Genomic DNA, 24,632 nt, shown 5'->3' with positions numbered 1-24,632 from the left:
AAGGACACAACGGAAAAATTAATAAAACAAGATAAATAAATTAAAAACATTTTTTGAAAAAAAAAAGAAAGTAAAAAAATATGAAAACAGTCACATAGAAACTTGTAGTTAATGAAAATGAGTAAAATTAACTGTTAAAGGTTAGTACTATTATTGGACCAGCAGCACGCACAATCATGTGTGCTTACGGACTGTATCCCTTGCAGACTGTATTGATATATATTGATATATAATGTAGGAACCAGAATATTAATAACAGAAAGAAACAACCCTTTTGTGTGAATGAGTGTGAATGAGTGTACATGGGGGAGGGAGTTTTTTTGGGTTGGAGCACTAATTGTAAGTGTATCTCCTGTTTTTTATGTTGATTTAATTAAAAAAAAACTAAAAAAAAAAAAAAAAAAAAAAAACGATACCTATAATAAAAAATAATTTCCGATATTACATTTTAACGCATTTATCGGCAAGCCGATATTATCGGACATCTCTATTGTTTAATATAAACAGTGTGCTTTATAAACAATTAGGGAGGTTTGTGTCATGTTTGTCCTCCTACAGAAACCGTACTAAAACAAAAAAAAATGTTTCCCCTCATCTTTTTCCATTTTTCATACATTTTTGAAAAAGCTCTAGAGAGCCACTAGGCCGGCGCTAAAGAGCTGCATGCGGGTCTAGAGCCGCGGGTTGCCGACCCCCGATCTAGGTCATGCGAACGCACACAAAATCCACGCATGACACTTAATATTCGGGCTTCCACTGCCCTCTCGCCGGCGTGCACGATCGCAACCGGCCGTGCACACTGTTGTGAGCGCGCACGCGCGCAACCCGTACGTGGATCAGACCCAGCAATAACAGTCCTGACGGGATGAGCTGAAAACATTTGACCCGGTGGAAGTAACCCTCCTATCCCGAGGTAGGTGATAGAATGTGAGCGTGCGTGGATCTCTCCAAGCGGGCTGCATGAAGCCCCGCGGACGGTGTCATGCGTCTTGCCCCGCAGCAGAGCGCGCACCCGCTGCGGCTCGCCGTCGTGCTCCTCCTGGTCTCCGCGGGGGTGCTCGCGTCCCCGCTGCTGTCGTCGGGCTGCCCGGACAGGTGCGTGTGCGACGACCAGCTGGTGGTTCAGTGCGCCGGGCAGCACCTGAGCGGCTTCCCGGCGGACCTGCCGCTGGCCACCCGGCAGCTCATCATCTCCGACAACCTCATCGCGGAGCTCCCGCCCTTAGCCCTCAACTACCTCTCGGACCTGGTCTACCTGGACTGCAGCAACAACTCCCTGACCGAGGTCTCCCAGTCCACGTTCGGGAATCTACGGAAGCTGGCCTATCTCGACCTGTCCTTCAATACCCTGACCCGGATCCAGGACAGGACATTCGGCCCCCTGGCGAGTTTGATCATGCTGAGGATGACGGACAACCCGCAGCTGTCCGACATCCACCCGGACGCCTTCGCGGAAAATCTCGCCCTGCAGGTTCTGGACGTGAGCAGGAACAATTTGACAGAACTGAACGTCACGTCGCTCGTTGCGTTGCCGGCTCTGCGCTCCCTGGGACTCAGCGGGAACCCTTGGAGCTGCGAGTGCGTCATGGAGGAGCTCTGCCTGTGGGTGCACTTGGAGGGCTTCAAGTTCCAAGGTACACTTGTTTTTTATTGTTGTTTTTTTTTTACCTTTTGACTGACCCCAGGCTAAATTGGTGCCCGAAGCAGAATATTTGGACAAAAAATGTGACACTTTTGGTATTTACTTGAAACGACTTTTCAATCTCAGCTGCACCGAAAGGGACAAGCAGTAGAAAATGGATGGATGGATGGACTTTTGAATCAAACTTGAATTTAGTGTTGTACCGGTACCGGTACCAAAATTATTTCAATACTTTTCGGTAGAATAAAAAAATGCGTTAAAATGTGATATCGGGGATTATCGGTATCGTTTTTTTTATTATTGGTATAGTCTTTGTTTTTTTTGTTTGTTTTTTTTGTTTTTTTTATTAAATCAACATAAAAAACACAAGATACACTTACAATTAAAGCTGCAAGCAGCGATGGACGGGACCGACTTTGACGGCACATAAAATCCAAACCGGAGCAGTAATTAAAACTCTTTGGTCAACTTTTAATCAGAAGGGTTCAATCTCTCTCCTGTGCTAGTTTGAAGCCGACACGACAAACGCGCTCAGAGGAGATAATGTTTGAAAAAAGGTGCCCGATTTTTACAAAACTTTTGTTTTGAAGGGGGAATTGCAAACTTCCTGTCAATGGGGGTTGTCAATTTATGAAATGTAGATCTAAGTGAGACATACATAGAGGTTTTTCTGTTTCATGTCTCTAAGACATTCCTACTGGAAGTTACAGGCAGTTTTGTCCAAGTTTTCTTCCTAGGAGCAGTTGTGTCTGTGTTTTCTTCCTAGGAGGTGCTAGAGCGCAATTTTGAGTTTTGGGGTTGGGTTTTTTTATTAGATCACAATTTTTGCCAGTCCTGATGTGTGTGTCCAGTTTGGTGAGTTTTGAAGCATGCTAAGGGGGTCAAATTACAGCTCAAAGAGGCAAAAGTGACTGTTTTTACAAAACTTTTGTTTTGAAGGGGGAATTGCCAACTTCCTGTTGATTGTGAAGGATGTCAATGTATGAAATCTAGGTCTAAGTCAGACCTACATAGAGGTTTTAGTTTCATGTCTCTACGACATTCCTACCAGAAGTTACAAGCAGTTTTGTCTGTTTTTTCCTAGGGGGCGCTAGAGCGCAATTTTGAGTTTTGGGGTTTGGTTTTTTGTTAGATGGCAATTTTTGCCAGTCCTGATGTGTGTGTCAAATATGGTGAGTTTTGAAACATGTTAAGAGGGTCAAATTACAGCTCAAAGAGGCGGCGGAATAATAATAATAATAAAACGCACAAAATACAAAGGGTCCCCTGTCCCAAAGGGACATTGCGGTCCCTAATTAGTGCACCAACCCCCAAAAAAACCTCCCTCCCCCTTTTACACTCATTCACACAAAAGGGTTGTTTCTTTCTGTTATTAATATTCTGGTTCCTACATTACATATCAATATAGATCAATACAGTCTGCAAGGGATGCAGTCCGTAAGCACACATGATTGTGCGTGCTGCTGGTCCACTAATAGTACTAACCTTTAACAGTTAATTTTACAAATTTTCATTAATTACTAGTTTCTATGTAACTGTTTTTATATTGTTTTACTTTCTTTTTTATTCAAGAAAATGTTTTTAATTTATTTCTCTTATTTATTTTTTTTTCAAAAGTACCTTGTCTTCACCATACTTGGTTGTCCAAATTAGGCATAATAATGTGTTAATTCCACGACTGTATATATCGGTTGATATCGGTATCGGTAATTAAAGAGTTGGACAATATCGGAATATCGGATATCAGCAAAAAGCCATTATCGGACATCCCTACTTTTCGGTACTCTTCTAAATAAAATAGAATAGAATAGAATGGACTTATTAGGGACCGAGTCCCTTTGGGACAGAGGACCCTATTGAATTTCTAGCGTTTTATTATTATACCACCGCCTCTTTGAGCTGTAATTTGACCCCCTTAACATGCTTCAAAACTCACCAAATTGGACACACACATCAGGACTGGCAAAAAATTGCGATCTAATCAAAAAACCAAACCCCAAAACTCAAAATTGCGCTCTAGCGCCCCCTAGATAGAAAACACAGACAAAACTGCCTCTAACTCCCAGTAGGAATGTAGTAGAGACATGAAACAAAAACCTCTATGTAGGTCTCACTTAGACCTAGATTTCATACACTAACAACCCCCAGCAAAAATCAACAGGAAGTTTGCAATTCCCCCTTCAAAACAAAAGTTGAGTAAAAACAGTCACCTTTTTTCAAACATTATCTCCTCTGAGCGCGTTTGTTGTATCGGCTTCAAATTAGCACAGGAGAGAGATTGAACCCTTCTGATTAAAAGTTGATGAAAGAGTTTTAATTACTGCTCTGGTTTGGATTTTATGAGCCCTCAAAGTCGGTCCCGTCCATCGCTGCATATAACGAGATTTAGGACTCCAACTTAACAAATATGGGGTAAAAATAAATTACACAAGAGGTAATAAAGAAAGAAAATAAATAAATAAATAAATAAATATTTTTTTTTTAAATAAACAGACTACTATCCAATAAAAATAATAAGCAATTCTGTACAATATACAAAACACTGTAGAAATACAAAATACTGTACAATATACAGAAACAGAACAAGACAAGAGTACCGGAGTAATAAATGACAATCAGTTTCGAACGTATTGCACTCGAAGGGTAACATTGCACAGTAGGGTATTAGGGTTGGATATTGTATAGGGGTGAATTATCATTATAAGTTAGAGTTCAAGATGGTGACAGCTTTGGGAAAGAAGCTGTCTCTGAGCCTGTTTGTTCTGGCTCTGATGAACCTGTAGCGCCTGCCCGATGGTAAAGGGGACCACAAAAAATGGCATTATTGGCTTTATTTTAACACAAAGTCTTTGGGTACATTTAACATATGTTTCTTATTGCAAGTTTGTCCTTAAATAAAATAGTGAACATACAAGACAACTTGTCTTTTATTAGTTAGTAAACAAACACAGGCTCCAAATTTAGTCTGCAGTAACATATTGTGTCATTTATCATTCTATTATTTTGTCAAAATTATTAAGGACAAGTGGTAGAAAATGAATTATTAATCTACTTGTTCATTTACTGTTAATATCTGCTTATTTTCTGTTTCATTGTGTTCTATCTACACTTCTGTTAAATTGTACAATCACTTATTCTTCTGTTGTTTGATACTTTACATTAGTTTTGGATGATACCCCAAATTTGGGTATCAATCCGATACCAAGTCGTTACAGGATCATACATTGGTCATATTCAAAGCCCTCATGTGTCCAGGGACATATTTTCTGAGTTTATACACATAATATAGTTTTTTTCTAAATGAAAGAAGATTTTGTGATGTTAAAAAATATCGATGTAATCATAGTAGCATCGACTAGATACACTATTGTACCTGGTATCATTACAGTGGATGTTAGGTGTAGATCCACCAATGGCGTTTGTTTGTATTGTAGCGTCCCGGAAGAGTTGGTGCTGCAGGGAATTCTGGAAATGTGTTCTGTAGTGTTTATGTTGTGTTGCGGTGCAAATATTCTTCCAAAATGTGTTTGACGTCGTTGTTTAGTGTGGTTTCACTATATGGCACATGTTTATGACAGTGTTGCCGTTGTTCATACTGCCAACCTTAGTGTGACATGTATGGCTGTTGAGTAAGTATGCACTTCATTCACTCGTGTTCAGTATGAATAAAGTAAAGACAATTATGTCATTAGATCATTTTTGGGCATAATGATGTCTTGGTTAGGCTTTGTTGATTATAGACTATATGAATTGTGGCTTTTTCATTATGTAAAACGGACCAAACATGCCAAAAAAAAGTATTTACAACAAGATTGATTTTTCAAAAAGTACTTTAAAGATTGAAAGTTGCCATCAATCCCACGTGGGTGCTCGGGCCCGAAGCACCCACGTGATCGGTGTCTGTGCATATGATGGTGAAATGACTAGGCTAAATTGGGGCCCTTAGCAGAATATTAGGATAAACAATTTGACATTTTTGGTATTTACTTGAAACGACTTTTAAATTGAATTTGAATGTGATGCATGTTTTGTGCACCTGTGTAATGGGTTTTTAGTACCACAATATTATACCAGTACCGGTATACCGTACAACCCTAGTACACACTATTTTATAGATTCCACATGCTGTTCAGCATCTGGTGTTTGGATCTTAGTAAATCAGGCCCTGAGTGTTAAATGTTATCATGGCATGCTTGAGTGCAGATAGACACGATATCACGTTATTAAGATGTATCATTGTTGGAAAGGTTGCGTAAAGACATCTGCCAAGAGATGCAGCTGATGGAAGTGGAGCATGAGGACAATTATAAGCGTAAGGATAAAAGGAGGAGAACAGGTAGGAAGCTATCCCATCTGTGTTCATCTGCCGGCTAAAATGCAAAAACTCAGGATTACATTCCTGAATTTTCTATGTTTCGTTCACCTGATTCGGGCTAGGTGTTATTAATTAGGATTCATCTCCAACATCAGATTTTGGTTCTTTTAGTTTTTTTTTGGTTTTTTTTGACTGGGCTGTCAATTTGTATTTTGAACTACTGGAAATGTTGGTCGGGATGTGTGACTATAGGCCCTTTTCCACCAAAAGTTCAGGAATTTTAGGTTCCTTTAGAAGTGTGTGGTTTGTGTTTCCAACACATTTCACAGTTCAGGGTAGTTTAGACAAATCAGGCTGAAGTGGTTTAGTAGCTGATACCATGTAAAAAAAAAATGTAACTGGAATTTGGTTTGGAACTTGGGAAAGTGTTAGTTTGAATGTCCAGGATGAGTGGAATGTGTTGATGTTGGAATGGTTTGAATAGGTTGAAAAATGTGGGAATTGTGCAACTTGGAAAAAGGTCCCATTCATTTCAATGGGAACTTCCTGGAAATATGAGAATTTTGGGAAAAGCGGGATTCTTTTGAAAATGATTAGGAGCAGGAACGTCCTGAATGAGCTGAATTGGTTGGGGTTGGAATTGTTTGAATCGGTCAAGAAATGTTGAATTAGTAACAGTTTTTAATTGAGAAATTCCTGGAATTCCGGGAAAACGGGGAATTTTTCTAGTTCCTTTACCAACTTGGTTTTTGTCCTGAATATGAGGAGTGTTTTGACGGTGGAACGGTTGAAATGGGTTGAAAAATGTGAAAGGAGTAGTCGAACTTAAGGGTGGAAATAGGTTATCAAAAAACGGCAATCCCTGGAAATTTGTTGAATGTGGAAAAATGGTAGTTTGAATGTCCAGGATGAATTGAATGTGTTGAAGGTGGAATGGTTTGAATGGGTTGAATAATGTGGGAATTGTGTAACTTGGAAAAAGGTCCCATTCATTTCAATGGGAACTTCCTCGAAATGTAAGAATTTTGGGAAAAGCGGGATTTTTTTGAAAATGATTAGAAGCAGGAACTTCCTGAATGAGCTGAATTGGTTGGTGTTGGAATTGTTTAAATCGGTCGAGAAATGTTGAATTAGTAACTGTTTTTAATTGAGAAATTCCTGGAATTTGGGGAAAACAGGGAATTTTTCTAGTTCCTTGAGCAAATTGGTTTTTTGATGGTGGAAATGGGTTGAAAAATGTGAAAGGTGTAGTCGAACTTAAGGGTGGAAATAGGTTACCAAAAAACGGGAATCCCTGGAAATGTGTTGAATGTGGAAAAATGGTAGTTTGAATGTACAGGATGAGTTGAATGTGTTGAAGGTGGAATGGTTTGAATGGGTTGAATAATGTGGGAATTGTGGAAGCTTGAAAAATGGCCAAGTCATTTTGAATGGGGAAAATGCAAAAACTAAAAAAAGTTATTAAATAATAAATAAATGATAAATATCAGTGTTTATCTCACGCCGACAACACCAACACATCTGCTTTTGCGTTAGCTTTAGTATTCTGTTCACTCGGGTTGAGGCTAAAACTACACAAATGGAGTGGACTACTTTTACAACATGCAATAAAGTAAATAGTTAATATTTGATGTCAAAAATAAATTTTAGGAACGCCCCCAACTGTGTTTAACCCAGGGGTATAAAACGTACGGCCCAAGGGCCGCATCAGACCCCCGAAAAGGTTTTATCCGGTCCGTGGGATGAGTTTGCTAAGTATAAAAATGTACCTGAAATTTTTGAATGAAAGAAACAGCTGTTCTAAATGTGTCCACTGGATGTCGCAATAGCAATTCTTTGTATCTTTGTAGATGATGTACAAAATAAACCACATCAGTCAAGGAAAATTATCAAACTACAGAAATAACACACTGTAATTTGATTTTTATTAAAACAATTTTTTATCTTGATAGATTGAAAATTAACACCAATGAGTTGACTGATGAACATTATCACATAATTTATTCAGAAAATATAAATAACGACAAATAAAGGTAGAATACTATTAACCGCAACATGTAAGTGTAAAAAAAAACCCCAACAACATTAGGCTTTGTGCAATTTCAGAATGTGCTTGTGTAGTGAGTCTTATTCAGCGTTGTGTAGTTTTTTTTAAAATAAAAGACACTTCACCATGCCGTCTGTTCAGTATTTATTGGCAACCTGTGTTGGAAACACGAAACACACATACACAGGTCTCAACTTTCTGGCGGAGTGATATCGGCTCCTTCTCATTCAAAAGTCCGAAGGAAGAGGAAGTAACAAACATTCATTCATATAATAATAATAATAAATTAAATTATATGAACAAAAACATTTTCTCACAAAATAATAATAATGCACAAATCCACATACCTGTGTTGGAAACACGAAACACACATACACAGGTCTCAACTTTCTGGCGGAGTGATATCTGCTCCTGTGTGATGTAAATACCATGCATAAATACTAGCAAACAATTCACACAGTCGACGCTCTACTTCTAAATAAACAAAATTGTGCATACAAATTACTCAAAACAACACATCACTTGTACCCACAACATTATTGGGTTGACTTTTAAAGTATCTAGAAATGTTTAGGAAGAATATTTACAATATGAAGAAACACGGAGCAGTGAAGAACTAGTACCTTCTCATTCAAAAGTCCGAAGGAAGAGGAAGTAAAACAATCGGAAAAAACAGCAAAGACACTTCCCGCACCGGGCATCCGGTTCTTCAAATTAAAAGCGATACTTCAAAATAAAATATAACACCCTGTCTAGTTCATAATATAGGGCAGGGGTCACCAACCTTTTTGAAACCAAGAGCTACTTCTTGGGTACTGATTAATGCGAAGGGCTACCAGTTTCCATCCATCCATTTTCTACCGCTTATTCCCTTTGGAGTCGCGGGGGGCACTGGAGCCTATCTCGGCTACAATCGGGCGGAAGGCGGGGTACACCCTGGACAAGTCGCCAGCTCATCGCAGGGGCTACCAGTTTGATACACACTTAAATAAATTGCCAGAAATTGCCAATTTGCTCAATTTACCTTCAACTCTATGTTATTATTACTAATTAATGATATTTTTCTTTGTGGAAACACTGATCATCTTAATGATTTCTCACAATAAATATATATAGAAACAGATAAATATCAACATGCAACACTTTATTTTTATATTTTCTCTAAGTGCACATTTTTCAAATTGAACATTTTCAAATGATCACTTCTAAGCATACTTGCCAACCCTCCCGAATGTTCCGGGAGACTCCCGAAATTCAGCGCCTCACCCGAAAACCTCCCGGGACAAATATTCTCCCGAAAATCTCCCGATTTTCAGCCGGAGCTGGAAGCCACGCCCCCTCCAGATCCTTGCGGACCTGAGTGAGGACAGCCTTTTTTCAAGAAGGGAGGACAACAGGGTGACAAGAACTAAATCATCCAGACTAGGGATGAATTGTATTATTATGTTTATCTTACCTAAAAATAAATATATTTATTAATTTAAAAAAATAAATAAATGTTTACTATATTTTGCTAAAAACATCAAAATTAATTGTATTTTTATTTGTATTTTTTCTGACTCCTTATTACATCCAGCCATAGAATTATACATTAAAATAAACATATTTGAAATAATAAATTTTAAATTATTATAATAATTCATTTAAAATGACTATATTTAATTATTAAAATAATTGCTTGTTTATCAACAACTTTAGCATTTTATTAATTACATTTAGAAGCTCTCGGAAGCCAAGTTATGTTATATTCCTTAAGATTTATTTATGCAAGTTTGAAGTATCAATTATCTAAACACAGTTTTGTTTGCATATTTTCAGGATGTGTGTATATATATATATATATATATATATATATATTTTTATATATATATATATATATATATATATATAGCTAGAATTCACTGAAAGTCAAGTCTTTATTTTATTTATATATATATATATATATATATATATTTTATATATATATATATATATATATATATATATATATATATATATATATATATATATATATATATATATATATATATATATATGTATGAAATACTTGACTTGGTGAATTCTAGCTGTCAATATACTCCTCCCCTCTTAACCACGCCCCACCCCCGGCCACGCCCCCCACCTCCCGAAATCGGAAGGTCTCAAGGTTGGCAAGTATGCTTCTAAGACAGTCTTGTGAAATCACAATATCCCATTTTAACTAGCTAGCCACTAACATGTTTGAACAAATCATGAATTACTTTGCACCATGTTTGTACAAATTAAAACTCATGTAAAATACAAAAGTCAACTCTCAAATTTTTAAATAAATCATGTCACACTTTGAACTGGACACCAAATCTGTTATCTGTTTCTTTGTCAGTTAGTGAAGACCAAGTCTTTAAAATATTTTCTTGGATTTTCAAATTCTATTTGAGTTTTGTCTCTCTTAGAATTAAAAATGTCGAGCAAAGCGAGACCAGCTTGCTAGTAAATACATACAATTTAAAAAATAGAGGCAGCTCACTGGTAAGTGCTGCTATTTGAGCTATTTTTAGAACTGGCCAGCGGGCTACTCATCTGGTCCTTACGGGCTACCTGGTGCCCGTGGGCACCGCGTTGGTGACCCCTGATATAGCGCAACAACATCACACTATTACACTTGTTCTATTTTTAAACAAAGAAAACAATCTGAAGTTGTCTTTATTATTAAGTGCCGTGATTTTACCAGTCCGGCCCACTTGGGAGTAAATTTTTCTCCACGTGGACCCCCATCTAAAATGAGTTTGACACCCATACTTGCCAACCTTGAGACCTCCGAATTCCCCAGCTCGATGGCAGGAACTAAAAAAAAAAAAGTTCCCGAAGAACTAAATCCATCTGGATAGTTTTTGGTTGAAACACAGGGGCAACTTTATTTACCCGGGGTACGTGGGAAAGTTACTGTAAAAGTTCCCGCGTTGGAAAAGGGCCTTATGTAAAAGCCCAGCTGCTATTTATAGGGTGACTCATCAAAGCAGGCAGTCATAATTCTAACACCACCGTTACATGCTTACTAAACAGGCATCCCCTGCTTCTGTTTCCCATGCACATGGACGCCCACTCAAGCACAAACCCTGCAGTCCGAAAGGAGTCCTGAAAGAGCTGGCCTAGTTCCGTGCAGCTCGCTGCCTTTTGTCTAACTTAATTTGAAGCGGAGTCCCTTGCAGTGACAGCTGCCAGTGAGGGAGGAGGAGGACACTTCTGTTTGATCATCTCTCAGTCTAGAAACTCCAGACCAGGCCTGGGCAATTATTTTGACTAAGAGCCCAAAATTAGAAAAATAAATGTGTCTTTTTTTAGGAACACTTATACAAAACCTCACAATAATGTCTGATTGAATGCTAAAAACCTTAAAAAACAGAATGGAATTTTAAATTGTTTTTACTAAATGCATACTTGCAAACCCTCCCGAATTTTCCGGGAGACTCCCGAAATTCAGTGCCTCTCCCGAAAACCTCCCGGGACAAATATTCTCCCCGAAAATCTCCCGATTTTCAGCCGGAGCTGGAAGCCACGCCCCCTCCAGCTCCATGCGGACCTGAGTGAGGACTGCCTTTTTTCACGACGGGAGGACAACAGGGTGACAAGAAATAAATCATCAAGCCTAGAGATAAATTGTATTATTATGTTTATCTTACCTAAAAATAAATATATTTATTAATTTTTTTTTTTTAAACTAAATAAAATGTTACTATATTTTGCTAAAAACATCAACATTTATTGTATTTTTATTTGTATTTTTTCTGACTCCTTATTACATCCAGCCATAGAATTATACATTAAAATAAACATATTTGAAATAATTCATTTTAAATTATCATAATAATTAATTTAAAATGACCATATTTAATTATTAAAATAATTGCTTGTTTATCAACAACTTTAGCATTTTATTCATTATATTTTGAAGCTCTCAGAAACCAAGTTATGTTATATTCCTTAATATTTATTTATGCAAGTTTGAAGTATCAATTATCTAAACACAGTTTTGTTTGCATATTTTCAGGATATATATATATATATATATATATATATATATATATATATATATATATATATATATATATATATATATATATATATGAAATTCTTGACTTGGTGAATTCTAGTTGTCAATATACTCCTCCCCTCTTAACCACGCCCCCAACCACGCCCTGCCCCACCCCCGACCACGCCCCCACCCCCCACCTCCCGAAATCGGAGGTCTCAAGGTTGGCAAGTATGCTAAATGAGACACCTAGAATGTACGTGTAAATAAAGAATGTGTTATTTACACTATTAACTATGAAAGATAAAACACTGAATATTGACAACATATGAAAGTAACTCTACCTCTCGATCGGCATATTTTACAATCAAGCGAAACGCAACAAAAGCGTAACAAACACAGCGAAATAAGAACCCAAAGGGTAAAAAAAACAAAACCCACCTACCATCTGATATATCTGATACATCACAAAGCTTTAGAACTTTGTTGTAAAAATCTCCTTCCGCGTCTGTCCCTGACACCCGCATTTCAGGCTGGCCGCTCTGGAAACACCCTATGGAAACGCTCCCCACTCACACTGCTTGGTGCCTGGTCTGAGCTTCTGTGACTTAGATTACCATAGTAACTAGTAGTGTTGCCCCGATACCAATATTTTGGTACCGGTACCAAAATTATTTCGATAATTTCCGGTACTTTTCGATAATTTTCTAAATAAAGGGGACAACAAAAAATTGCATTATTGGCTTTATTTTGACACAAAATCTTAGGGTACTTTAAACAAATGTTTATTATTGCAAGTTTGTCCTTAAATAAAATAGTGAACATACTAGACAACTTGTCTTTTAGTAGTAAATAAGCAAACAAAGACTCCTAATTTGGTTGCTGATGTATGCAGTAACATATTATGTCATTTTCCATTCTATTATTTTGCCAAAATTATTAAGGACAAGTGGTAGAAAATAAGCTTTTTCGGACTATAAGTCGCAGTTTTTTTCATAGTTTGGCCGGGGGTGCGACTTATACTCAGGAGCGATTATGTGTGAAATTATTAACACATTACCGTAAAATATCAAATAATACTATTTAGCTCATTCACATAAGAGACTAGACGTATAAGATTTCATGGGATTTAGCGATTAGGAGTGACAGATTTTTTGGTAAACGTATAGCATGTTCTATATGTTGTAGTTATTTGAATGACTCTTACCATAATATGTTATGTTAACATACCAGGCACGTTCTCAGTTGGTTATTTATGCCTCATATAACGTACACTTATTCAGCCTGTAGTTCACTATTCTTTATTTATTTTGAATTGCCTTTCAAATGTCTATTCTTGGTGTTGGGTTTTATCAAATACATTTCCCCAAAAAATGCGACGTATGTATGTGTTTTTCCTTCTTTATTATGCATTTTCGGCAGGTGCGACTTATACTCCGAAAAATGCAGTACTTGTTCAATTACTGTTAATATCTGCTTACTTTCTCTTTTAACATGTTCTATCTATACTTCTGTTAAAGTTAAAGTAACACTGATAGTCACACACACGCTAAGTGTGGTGAAATTACCCTCTGCATTGGACCCATCCCCTTGTTTCACCCCCTGGGTGGTGAGGGGAGCAGTGAGCAGCAGCGGTAGCCGTGCTCGGGAATCATTTTGGTGATTTAACCCCCAATTCCAACCCTTGATGCTGGGTGCCAAGAAGGGAGTTAACGGGTCCCAAAATGTAATAATCACTTATTCTTCTGTTGTTTGGATACCTCACATTAGTTTTGGATGATACCACAAATTTGGGTATCAATCCGATACCAAATAGTTACAGGATCATTCATTGGTCACATTCATGTGTCCAGGGACATATTTTCTGAGTTTATAAACATTATATAAGCAGTATTTTTCAGAGGCGGTATAGTACCGAAAATGATTCATTAGTATCACGGTACTATACTAATACCGGTATAATGTACAACCCTAGTGTGGAAGTCGCCAGAGGTGTGGACTCGAGTCACATGACTTGGACTCGAGTCAGACTCGAGTCATGAATTTGATGACTTTAGACTCGACTTGACAAAATGTAAAAAGACTTGCAACTCGACTTAGACTTTAACATCAATGACTTGTGACTTCACTTGGACTTGAGCCTTTTGAATTGACATGACTTGACATGACTTGCTACTTTCCCCAAAACCCAAAGATGAAAAAGTTATTCGGGAGCGCTCCGTATTTTTCATTGTGTACTTGTCTATCAGCTTTACGTGTGTCAGCTGGTGTGCTCTAGGGCACACCAGCTGTTGGACTGAGCTCAGTACAACAGCCAATCAAATTAGATCTACTTTGTTTTCATCACATAGCATTCATCCAATCAAATTGCAGGACAACCAACAAAGAAGACATGTCCAAACCACACGCCAGTGAACAAAAAATGATACCTAAAATAATTTCGTTTGGGTATAAAAATTACGAGGTGGTCAACACAAAACGGTTTGCAGTATGCAACACATGCGGTTCGAAAATTACTGATGGAGAGGCAACAACTTCGAACTTCGTCCGGCATTTGAAGTTGCACAAAGAACGGTAAGTTTTGAATGTAAGATAACGTTTATTGGCTAAGTAACGTGACTTTTATTTGCTGTGTAGTTAAATCAGTGAGGCTGTAAACTCACTGCTAACGTTATAACGTTATTGCAAACACGGGAATCTGTTGCAGTTCACTACCTTATTCATACTTTTTGTTCAGTGATTTTTTTTAAGCAGGGTTACGTTAGTCAATATATCACACGTAACGTTAGACGGCGGTCAGCAGCACCGCGTATTTTAGCCACATAAAAAAAGACAAAAATAGTAAAATAAAGGTAAAATAAATACTACGCCCCCATCGTGCACAAATGACTGACAGACTCTTGGCTAATTTGGTCTTTTGCAAATGCAATGCAGCATAGGGCCCTGACATATAAAAAGTACAACTTTTTTGTTATGTTCACGTATATGTCATGTTTTTTCAATGTTAACACTTTTGTACAAATAAGTACATTTGCACTTTATTTTTCAATGTGTTTGTTCTGTAAAGGAATGAGTTAATGTTTAAAATGACTGGTTAATAGTGCTATTATAAAGTGCAATATCAGCACAATTTTCTTTCCTGCAATTTAAAATGCACTTGTTTTAATAAATAAATACAGCGTTTGAAAAGCATACACAATCTGTGTTAATATATTAGTCTGTGGTTAAAAGGACTTGAAAGGACTCGAAACTCAAAATGCAGGACTTAGGACTTGACTTGAGACTTTCCAGTCTTGACTTTGGACTTGACTCGGGGCTTGCCTGTCTTGACTCGGGACTTGACTCGGACTTGAGGGCAAAGACTTGAGACTTACTTGTGACTTGCAAAACAATGACTTGGTCCCACCTCTGGAAGTCGCTTCCTAGCAGCTCCCCTCTAGACACGGCACAAGAGCCAAGCGTGCAGGGTTAACAACGTTTTAATGTTTGAAACAGAATTTCCAAAGTCTTTTCGGCATGTCATGACGTTGCCGTCACTCCCAATCCTCTCTCTCCCTCTGCACCCGGCTGCTTACTGGTAAAGACAACAGATGATTAGCTTAACACGTACCACCTGTGAAATCTAATCACCTGCCAGCTGTGTCTCGCCATCCCGCACATGCCCCGCCCCTAGCTGATGGTGCTCCGCCCTCGACACCCTTGCCAGAGGCGGTGACCTTTGCTCCTGCAGGCGCCCTGACACACTTCCTAGTAACTAGTATATCATGCCACCTAGTAACTAGTATATCATGCCACCTAGTAACTAGTATATCATGCAAAAACGCAGATTCCAACCATTGAAATACTTAATTTGCCCAGGTCTGCTCCAGACGATACCTCATTCCCTCCCATTTTGTCTCCCGAACCAGTCTTAAAGAGTACACCGTGGGAACACTTTGAACGCTTCGAGGGGCGTTGGATGCGAGGCACATTTTGGAGGCACCTGCGTTTTATGTCACCAAGCTCTCGTTATGTCTCATTTGGGTCTCACCTGGTTTGCACAACATGTCGGGCTTGTCTCTTCGGTTCAGAAGACGCATCACTGACAAGACAGACAAAGCTTGAGGAAGGAACCAACAGATTCTCCTCTGTGTTGTCCTTCTTGGTTAGATTAGCAGCTCTTATATAAGGGGAGCGTCTAGAAATAGAGCGGAGCAGGGATGGGGGTAGGCGAAAGGGAAAGCCCTCACGTTTGGATGCCAGTTCTTTCGGGAGGGGGGTGATGATATGAAGCCAGAGGGGTTTCCGTCTGAGCTGTCAGACACGTGCACAAATATTTGGAGACTGGGCATGAACGGGAAAGGGAAGTTAGTGCTAAGCATCCATTGTCAGGATCAGAGAAGGTTTGGAATTGTCTCCGTCGGTTGCAGGTGAGGTGAATTATACCGTGTACCATTTTCTTATGTGATTGTAAACTGGCATGTATTTGTATTTGGTCACAGAATCCTTTAGAGCAGGGGTGTCAAACTCATTTTAGATCGGGGGCCACGTGTAGAAAAATCTACTCCTAAGTGGGCCGGACTGGTAAAATCACAGCACGATAACTTAGAAATAAAGACAACTTCCGATTGTCTTTATCTCAATTGTAGAAATCATAATGTTGTTGTTGTTTTTATTACACTTACATGTTGTGGTTAATAGAATTCGACCTTTATTTGTCGTTATTTATATTTTCTGAATAAATTATATGATATTGTTCATCAGTCAACTCATTGGTGTTAATTTTTAATCCATCAAGATAACATATTTTTTTACAGTGTGTTATTTATGTAGTTTAATCATTTTCCTTGACTGATGTACTAAGATCATGTGGTTTATTTTGTACATATGTAGTATAATCTACAAAGATACAAAGAATTGCTATTGTGACATCCAGTGGACACATTTAGAACAGCTGTTTCTTTCATTCAAAAATTTCAGGTTAATTTTTATACTTAGCAAACTCATCCCGCGGGTCGGATAAAACCTGTTTGGGGGCCTGATCCGGCCCTCGGGCCGTACGTTTGACACCAGTGCTTTAGAGGATTATCTTATTAGATAATAGCTTCGGGTGCAGATGTCCATCACCAGCTCTCCAGAGAGTGGTGGCGCTTTCCCCCAGGACATTGGGGAATTTAAAAGGATAGCAGTAGTTTGATTTTAAAAGGAAGTGTAAAGACATTAGCAACATTTGGTAGGAAGCCCTCACAAGTAGGAGTAGAAGATAGGGGTCGGAGGTCACCCGACTGAAACCAATCAGAGGAAATAGATTGACTGGCCAAGCAACAAATTGGGCTTTGTCCAGACTGGCCAGCTCCAAGGCTAGAGTTACGAAGAGTGGGGGTCTTCGTGTAAAAGTGGTGCGAGAGGACATCAGAAGCGTAATCAGGCCCATACTCTTTCTCCTGGAAGCTGCAGTTCCAGTCTGAGGCTCGCTGAAACAAATAAAGCTTTTTGTTCGCCGATTCCTCGTTGGCGTCTTCTTGACTCATCACCCATCACACAGTCACTCCGTCCTGGGAGAGTGGCACGACCATCAAATATTCAACACAGGTTAAAGGAACATTTATGCTCCTCAGCCGCAAGCTCACTTTTCACAAGAAAAGAGGATTCGTCCCCAGAATTATGATATTAGGACTGAAGAAGGGGATCGGAAATGGGGCCGTACAGTGGTCTATTGGTCTGGAGCAGTGAGTTCTCCACGTTCTCTAATTAAAGTTAGAAAATGTTCACAGGTGTGCAAGGTGGTCGAGAGGTTACAGAGGCGGCCGTATAGTCTAGAGGTCCGGTTTTGGACATCTCTGTGTGGAGTTAACTTTTTTTTCCAGGCTTACTCCAACATTCCAAAAACATGCATGTTCAGTTAACTGGAGTATCTAAGTTGTCCATTAATTATATGTGTCTTGTGGTTGGCGCGTCCAGGGTGTACCCTACCTCCTGACCAAAGTCAGCTGGCAGAAGCTCCAACTTATTTGTGACCCTAGTGAGGAAAAGCAGTATTAAAAGTGCTTATAGACTGAAATGTTCATCACAAATGCTAATACAACTGGCAAGGACCGTAATTTCCGGGCTTTAGACCGCACTTAATCACTCTGGAGGAAAGGAGAAATAACAACAAGGCCCTCCCTCCCCCAATCCCTAGTCACCCAATCACCACTCAGTTTGTAAGAGCAGGACAACTCCCACCAAAACCATCTGCAAGAGTGGAGGCAACCCTTCTGGACTCTGCCCGGGACTGGAAAATGCAGGTTGACTTGGACCACAAACTCATCTTTCCGCCTGAAATCATTACAACCAGCTTCAGGCCGGACCTGGTCTTGTGGTCAACCTCCCAGAAGATTGTGCTCATTGTTGAACTAACTGTACCATGGGAAGCAGCAGTTGGTGAGGCATATGAGCGCAAACAACTGAGGTATGCGGACATAGCAGCCGAGGCAGAGCAGCGCGGCTGGCGTGCCCGAGTGCTTCCAGTTGAAGTCGGGTGCAGAGGCTTTGTTGCTACGTCCACAACCAAGCTCCTCAAAGGAATGGGATTAAGAGGTCAGGCCTTCCGGCGGGCTGTCAAATCGCTGTCGGATGCGGCTGAACGAGGTAGCAGATGGATATGGTTCAAGAGAAAGGACCCAAACTGGGCTGCTAAATGACATCTAGGGGTAAAGGCAGAGGGGGGCCCACCTGGGACGCCAGATGTCGCCGTTGAGCCCTCCGGAGGTGTCGTAGGCCTATCAACGAAACACCAATGAAGGAGGGTGCCCACCTGAAGACCCCAGTGAAGCTTTTGCCCCTAACTCCCCACCCCCCACTCAACACTAACTGCTGATTAATCTGAGGGATTGTACTATCTAGTCCTACGAGCTCAACTGATAAACTGGAGAAATCCAGTGACTGCTGTGAAAGGGCAGCTGACAACTAGGGAAAGACCTTGTGACAGCTTGGAAAGACAGCTGACAGGAGGGAAAGACCCCGACGGGGCTGTCATGGACTAGCTATCCATGATGGCAGGCTCTGTCGCTTAATAAGTAGACAAAGGCCACCCCTCATTGCTACGACACGCCCAAAGAGAAAAATACCCCCAGAGTCTGCGAGAGCGGGGGCGGAAGAAGACTCATCGGCTGAACACCCGGCAAATGACCCTGGATTGAACACGACGACGAAACAGATAATCAGCACAGAACAAGCAACATCAGCTGAAGGACAAGAGCGCCAAGTATGCAGCTGTGGCTGGTCCAAAATAACATCCATCAGAGGCCTTAAAATACATCAAGGGCGGATGAAGTGCTTGAAGAAAACAAAGCCAGGACCTCGCATTGATCTCTATCTTTTGAGAGAAAGGTCAAGTCAGGCGAGTGAAGCTCAGCGGCAGGATTTAACCCACAGTCCACCGAGCATCAATAACCCAGAGGCTGAAAGTAATTCAAGCACTACATCAGAGATTGTGGAACCAAGCCACTTGCAACCTGCTTTGGAGAAGAACATGCAAGGCCACAGACCTCATGTGAAGTGGCCAAAGTCCAGCAGCAAGAAAGAGTGGGGAATAATCGATGCAGACCTGATCAAGATCCTGGACGGAATCAAAGGAACGGTGGAGAAGAAACTGGAGAAGATGGGAGATCTGATCTACTCCTATGGAGCAGAAAGATTCGGAACACACCTTACAGGAAAAAAGGACATGCCATCAACAACCCCTCCAAAGTCCAGAAGGCAAAAGGAAATCGAACGACTGGTCAAAGAGAGAAGGGTTTTGAGAAAGGAATGGAAGAGAGCCTCACTGGAGGAAAGAGTGGGCATTGACCTCCTGCAAACAGACCTGAAGGGACACCTGGGAAGATTGCGGAGAGCTGAAAACCTCAGGACTCGACGCAAGAGGAAGGAAAGGGCGAGAACATCCTTCTACAAGGACCCTTTCAGATTTGTGAAAGGCCTCTTCACAAAGGAAAAGAGTGGATCACTTAAGGTGCCAAAGAGGGAACTGGAAGACCACTTGAAAACCACTCACACAGACAGTCAAAGATTCGAACAGAGAGAGATACCATCAGACATGCCACCAATACCTCAACCAGAACACCAGCTGGACGACAGTCCCCCAAGGTGGAGCGAGGTTGAGGAAGCAGTGAGGAAATCAAGGGCAGCTTCAGCTCCAGGACCAAATGGAGTACCATATCAGCTGTACAAAAATTCCCCAAATGTCTTACGCTTTCTGTGGAGGCAGATGAAGGTGATGTGGACAAAGCAAACCATCCCAAAAGTGTGGCGCAGAGCTGGGGGAGTGTTAATCCCAAAGGAAAAAGATGCCTCAAACATCGATCAATTCCGGCAAATCAACCTGGTAAACGTTGAAGGGAAGGTCTTCTTTAGCATCGTTGCTAAAAGGATGACAACGTACCTGAAGCAAAACAGCTTGATTGATACATCCGTGCAGAAAGCTGGAATACCTGGTTTCTCAGGCTGCTTGGAGCATACAAGCATGATATGGCACCAAATCCAATCTGCCAAGAGGGAAGGAAGAGACCTGCACGTCTTATTCCTAGACCTAGCCAATGCTTTTGGATCCGTCCCTCATTCTCTCATCTGGACAGCCTTCAACTTCTTCCACATCCCAAATACCATCACAAACCTGGTGAAAAACTACTTCCGTGATCTGCAATTCTGTGTCAAAACAACAGAATACACAACATCATGGCAATCTCTGGAAGTGGGAATAATGGCTGGATGTACCATCTCCCCTCTAGCCTTCACCATGGCAATGGAAGTGATCATTCGAGCTTCCAAATGGGTTGTGGGTGGAGAACGTCTGAAAGGGGGACAGCGTCTACCTCCCATCCGTGCCTACATGGACGACATGACCACCTTGACCTCAACCGTTGCATGCACTAAACATCTGCTGGGAAAGCTTCATGCCAACATCACATGGGCACGGATGAAGTTTAAACCCAGCAAGTCCAGGAGCATATCTATCGTCAAGGGGAAACTCATGGACCAGAGGTTCTACATCGAGGATACTCCCATTCCGTTGGTGTCAGAGCTGCCAGTCAAGAGTCTAGGGCGATTATACAACGCAAGTCTCAAAGACTCGGACCAGAGCAATCAGCTGAGGGAAGAAACCATCAAAGGCCTTGTCCGCATTGACAAGACCTTACTTCCTGGCAAGTTGAAACTGTGGTGCCTACAGTTTGGATTGCTCCCCCGTTTGATGTGGCCACTAACGGTCTATGAGATCCCCATGTCCAAAGTCGAGAAGCTGGAGAGAACAGTCAGTGCATACATCAAGAAGTGGCTTGGCCTTCCACGGTGCCTCAGTAACATCGGCCTATATGGTCATGGTGCCCTGGAACTGCCCATCTCTAGCCTCACGGAGGAGTTTAAATGCACCAAGGTGAGGCTGAGCATGACACTGACTGAGTCTCAAGATGAGGTGATCCGAGCGGTTGCTCCCAGACTGACAACCGGGAGGAAATGGATCCCATCTGAGGCCGTGCAACAAGCCAAATCTGCTCTCAGGCATGGAGACATAGTGGGACAAGTGCAGCACGGAAGAGGTGGGTTTGGACTTGGGGCTAGTCGACCCACATGGCACAAGGCGACATCAGCCCAAAGGAGAAAGCTGGTGGTTGATCAGGTTCGACAACAAGAGGAGGCAGACAGATGTGCAACAGCAGTGGCACAGTCCAAACAGGGACAGTGGACTAGCTGGGAAAACCTGGAGCATCGTAAGCTCACATGGAAGGATCTGTGGGAAATGGAAGGGAGCCAAATCAGCTTCATCATCAGAGCCACCTACGATGTTCTTCCCACACCCAAGAACTTAAACCAATGGTTTGGAGAAGATCCTTCTTGTGCACTCTGTCAAACCCCTGCAACACTCAATCACATCCTCACCGGCTGTAAAATCAGTTTGTCTCAAGGCCGCTACACCTGGAGGCACAACTAGGTCTTGAGACAACTGGCGATCACTCTGGAGGAAAGGAGAAATAACAACAAGGCCCTCCCTCCCCCAATCCCTAGTCACCCAATCACCACTCAGTTTGTAAGAGCAGGACAACTCCCACCAAAACCATCTGCAAGAGTGGAGGCAACCCTTCTGGACTCTGCCCGGGACTGGAAAATGCAGGTTGACTTGGACCACAAACTCATCTTTCCGCCTGAAATCATTACAACCAGCTTCAGGCCGGACCTGGTCTTGTGGTCAACCTCCCAGAAGATTGTGCTCATTGTTGAACTAACTGTACCATGGGAAGCAGCAGTTGGTGAGGCATATGAGCGCAAACAACTGAGGTATGCGGACATAGCAGCCGAGGCAGAGCAGCGCGGCTGGCGTGCCCGAGTGCTTCCAGTTGAAGTCGGGTGCAGAGGCTTTGTTGCTACGTCCACAACCAAGCTCCTCAAAGGAATGGGATTAAGAGGTCAGGCCTTCCGGCGGGCTGTCAAATCGCTGTCGGATGCGGCTGAACGAGGTAGCAGATGGATATGGTTCAAGAGAAAGGACCCAAACTGGGCTGCTAAATGACATCTAGGGGTAAAGGCAGAGGGGGGCACACCTGGGACGCCAGATGTCGCCGTTGAGCCCTCCGGAGGTGTCGTGGGCCTATCAACGAAACACCAATGAAGGAGGGTGCCCACCTGAAGACCCCAGTGAAGCTTTTGCCCCTAACTCCCCACCCCCCACTCAACACTAACTGCTGATTAATCTGAGGGATTGTACTATCTAGTCCTACGAGCTCAACCACACCCGCCTAATTTTTGACACATTTTATTTTGTACATATATTGACCGCACAAGTCTATAAGCCATAGGTGTACACATTAAAACATGAAATATTTACACAGGCGCTTGTGTTCATTCACAAATTTAACAAAAGACAGTGCATGTAACACGGCATACAGTACTGCATTTTTAAAAAGGCGCACTGAAAATCCTTTTATTTTCTCAAAAATCGACTGTGCGCCTTATGTACGCATTAGAGATGCGCGGTTTGCGGGCACAACCGCGGAGTCCGCGGATTATCCGCGGATCGGGCGGCTGAAATAAAAAAAAATTAGATTTTATTCGCGGGTCGGGTCGGGTCGGGTGGTTGAAATAGAAAAAAATTAGATTTTAAATAGATTCAGGCGGGTGGCAGTTAAACCAATTCGGAAATATATATACATAGTTAAATGTTGTTACCCACATACGAAAAACGAGCAGGCACCTGCAGCATATGCCACAACAGAAAAAAAAAAAAAAAGAGATGGACACTTTTACGGAGCGGAGAAGGGACGCCTCGCCGGGGTCCGGGACAGAGGCCCCTTCCCCCGAGAGGGCCCCACCGGGAGCCGTAGATGAGGCGATCCGCGAGAAGGGCCCGACGCACGTCCAGGGTCACCACCGCGCCCACCGCACCGACACCCCGCCTCGTCCGCCTTCGCCGCGGCCGGCGTCACGCGCAGCAGTTAAGCAGCTTACCTGCCCGCCACCCCCGTGGCCGGGGGCTCGTAACAGGGGTCACTCCGCGCGCTCCGCCCGCGCAGCTTACCTGCCCGCCACACCTGTTGCAGGGGGCGCGTAACAGGGGTCACTCCGCGCGCAGTGCGCTCACGAAAGGGGTGGGGCTCACCCTGGTTGATATAGACAGCAGCTAGGACGGTGGCCATGGAAGTTGGAACCCGCTAAGGAGTGTGTAACAACCCACCTGCCGAATCAACTAGCCCTGAAAATGGATGGCGCTGGAGCATCGGGCCCATATACCCGGCCGTCGCCAGCAGCGAGACGCGCTTGGAGGTGCGCTCAGCGCGGCTCCCATATGATTGCGCACTGGTGTGCGTCTGGGTCGTGACAGCGTGGCACGCGAATGTCTGTGCTGCATTGGATCAGTCTCCTTTCTTTAACAGGCAAAAGCTTTATAACCTCACTAATGCCTTGCATCGTCTATATTAGATATATAACAACGGGCGGGTGCGGGCGGATGCGGTTCTGATCAAATGTTAGATCGGGTGGATTGCGGATGGTTGACGACTTTCTGATGCGGTTGCGGATGAAATAATTGCCTATCCGCGCATCTCTAGTACGCATTAATTCTGGCTGTGCTTACTGACCTTGAAGCAATTTAATTTGGTACATGGCGTAATGATAAGTGTGGCTGGTAGATGGCAGTCACACATAAGAGATACGTGTGTACTGCAAGATGACATTAGCAAGCAAGCCCAGACCTTTGATCATATCTCATTGAGAATATACAAACCCCGTTTTCATATGAGTTGGGAAATTGTTTAGATGTAAATATAAACGGAATACAATGATTTGCAGATCCTTTTCAACCCATATTCAGTTGAATGCACTACAAAGACAAGATATTTGATGTTCAAACTCATAAACTTTTTTTTTTTTTGGAAATAATAATTAATTTAGAATTTCATGGCTGCAACACATGCCAAAGTAGTTGGGAAAGGGCATGTTCACCACTGTGTTACATGGCCTTTCCTTTTAACAACACTCAGTAAACGTTTGGGAACTGAGGAGACACATTTTTTAAGCTTCTCAGGTGGAATTCGTTCCCATTCTTGCTTGATGTACAGCTTAAGTTGTTCAACAGTCCGGGGGTCTCCGTTGTGGTATTTTAGGCTTCATA

At 41.7% G+C, this 24,632-nt stretch overlaps 1 protein-coding gene across 1 annotated transcript in view; it reads left to right on the top strand.

Moving 5' to 3' along the window:
* The first annotated feature begins 738 nt into the window (after window positions 1-738).
* LOC133579625 (leucine-rich repeat-containing protein 52-like) overlaps window positions 739-24,632 on the top strand; it is a 38,499-nt gene continuing 14,605 nt past the window's right edge. The window contains exon 1 of the mRNA XM_061934085.1: window positions 739-1,634. Coding sequence (XP_061790069.1) covers window positions 983-1,634 — 652 coding nt within the window. The 5' untranslated portion in view covers window positions 739-982. The remainder of the gene's footprint in view (window positions 1,635-24,632) is intronic.

The sequence above is a fragment of the Nerophis lumbriciformis genome, linkage group LG03 (assembly GCF_033978685.3).
Source record: "Nerophis lumbriciformis linkage group LG03, RoL_Nlum_v2.1, whole genome shotgun sequence".
Lineage (NCBI taxonomy): Eukaryota > Metazoa > Chordata > Actinopteri > Syngnathiformes > Syngnathidae > Nerophis > Nerophis lumbriciformis.
The sequence above is the reverse complement of the archived record's forward strand: the minus strand, read 5'-3'. Positions and strand labels throughout refer to the sequence as shown.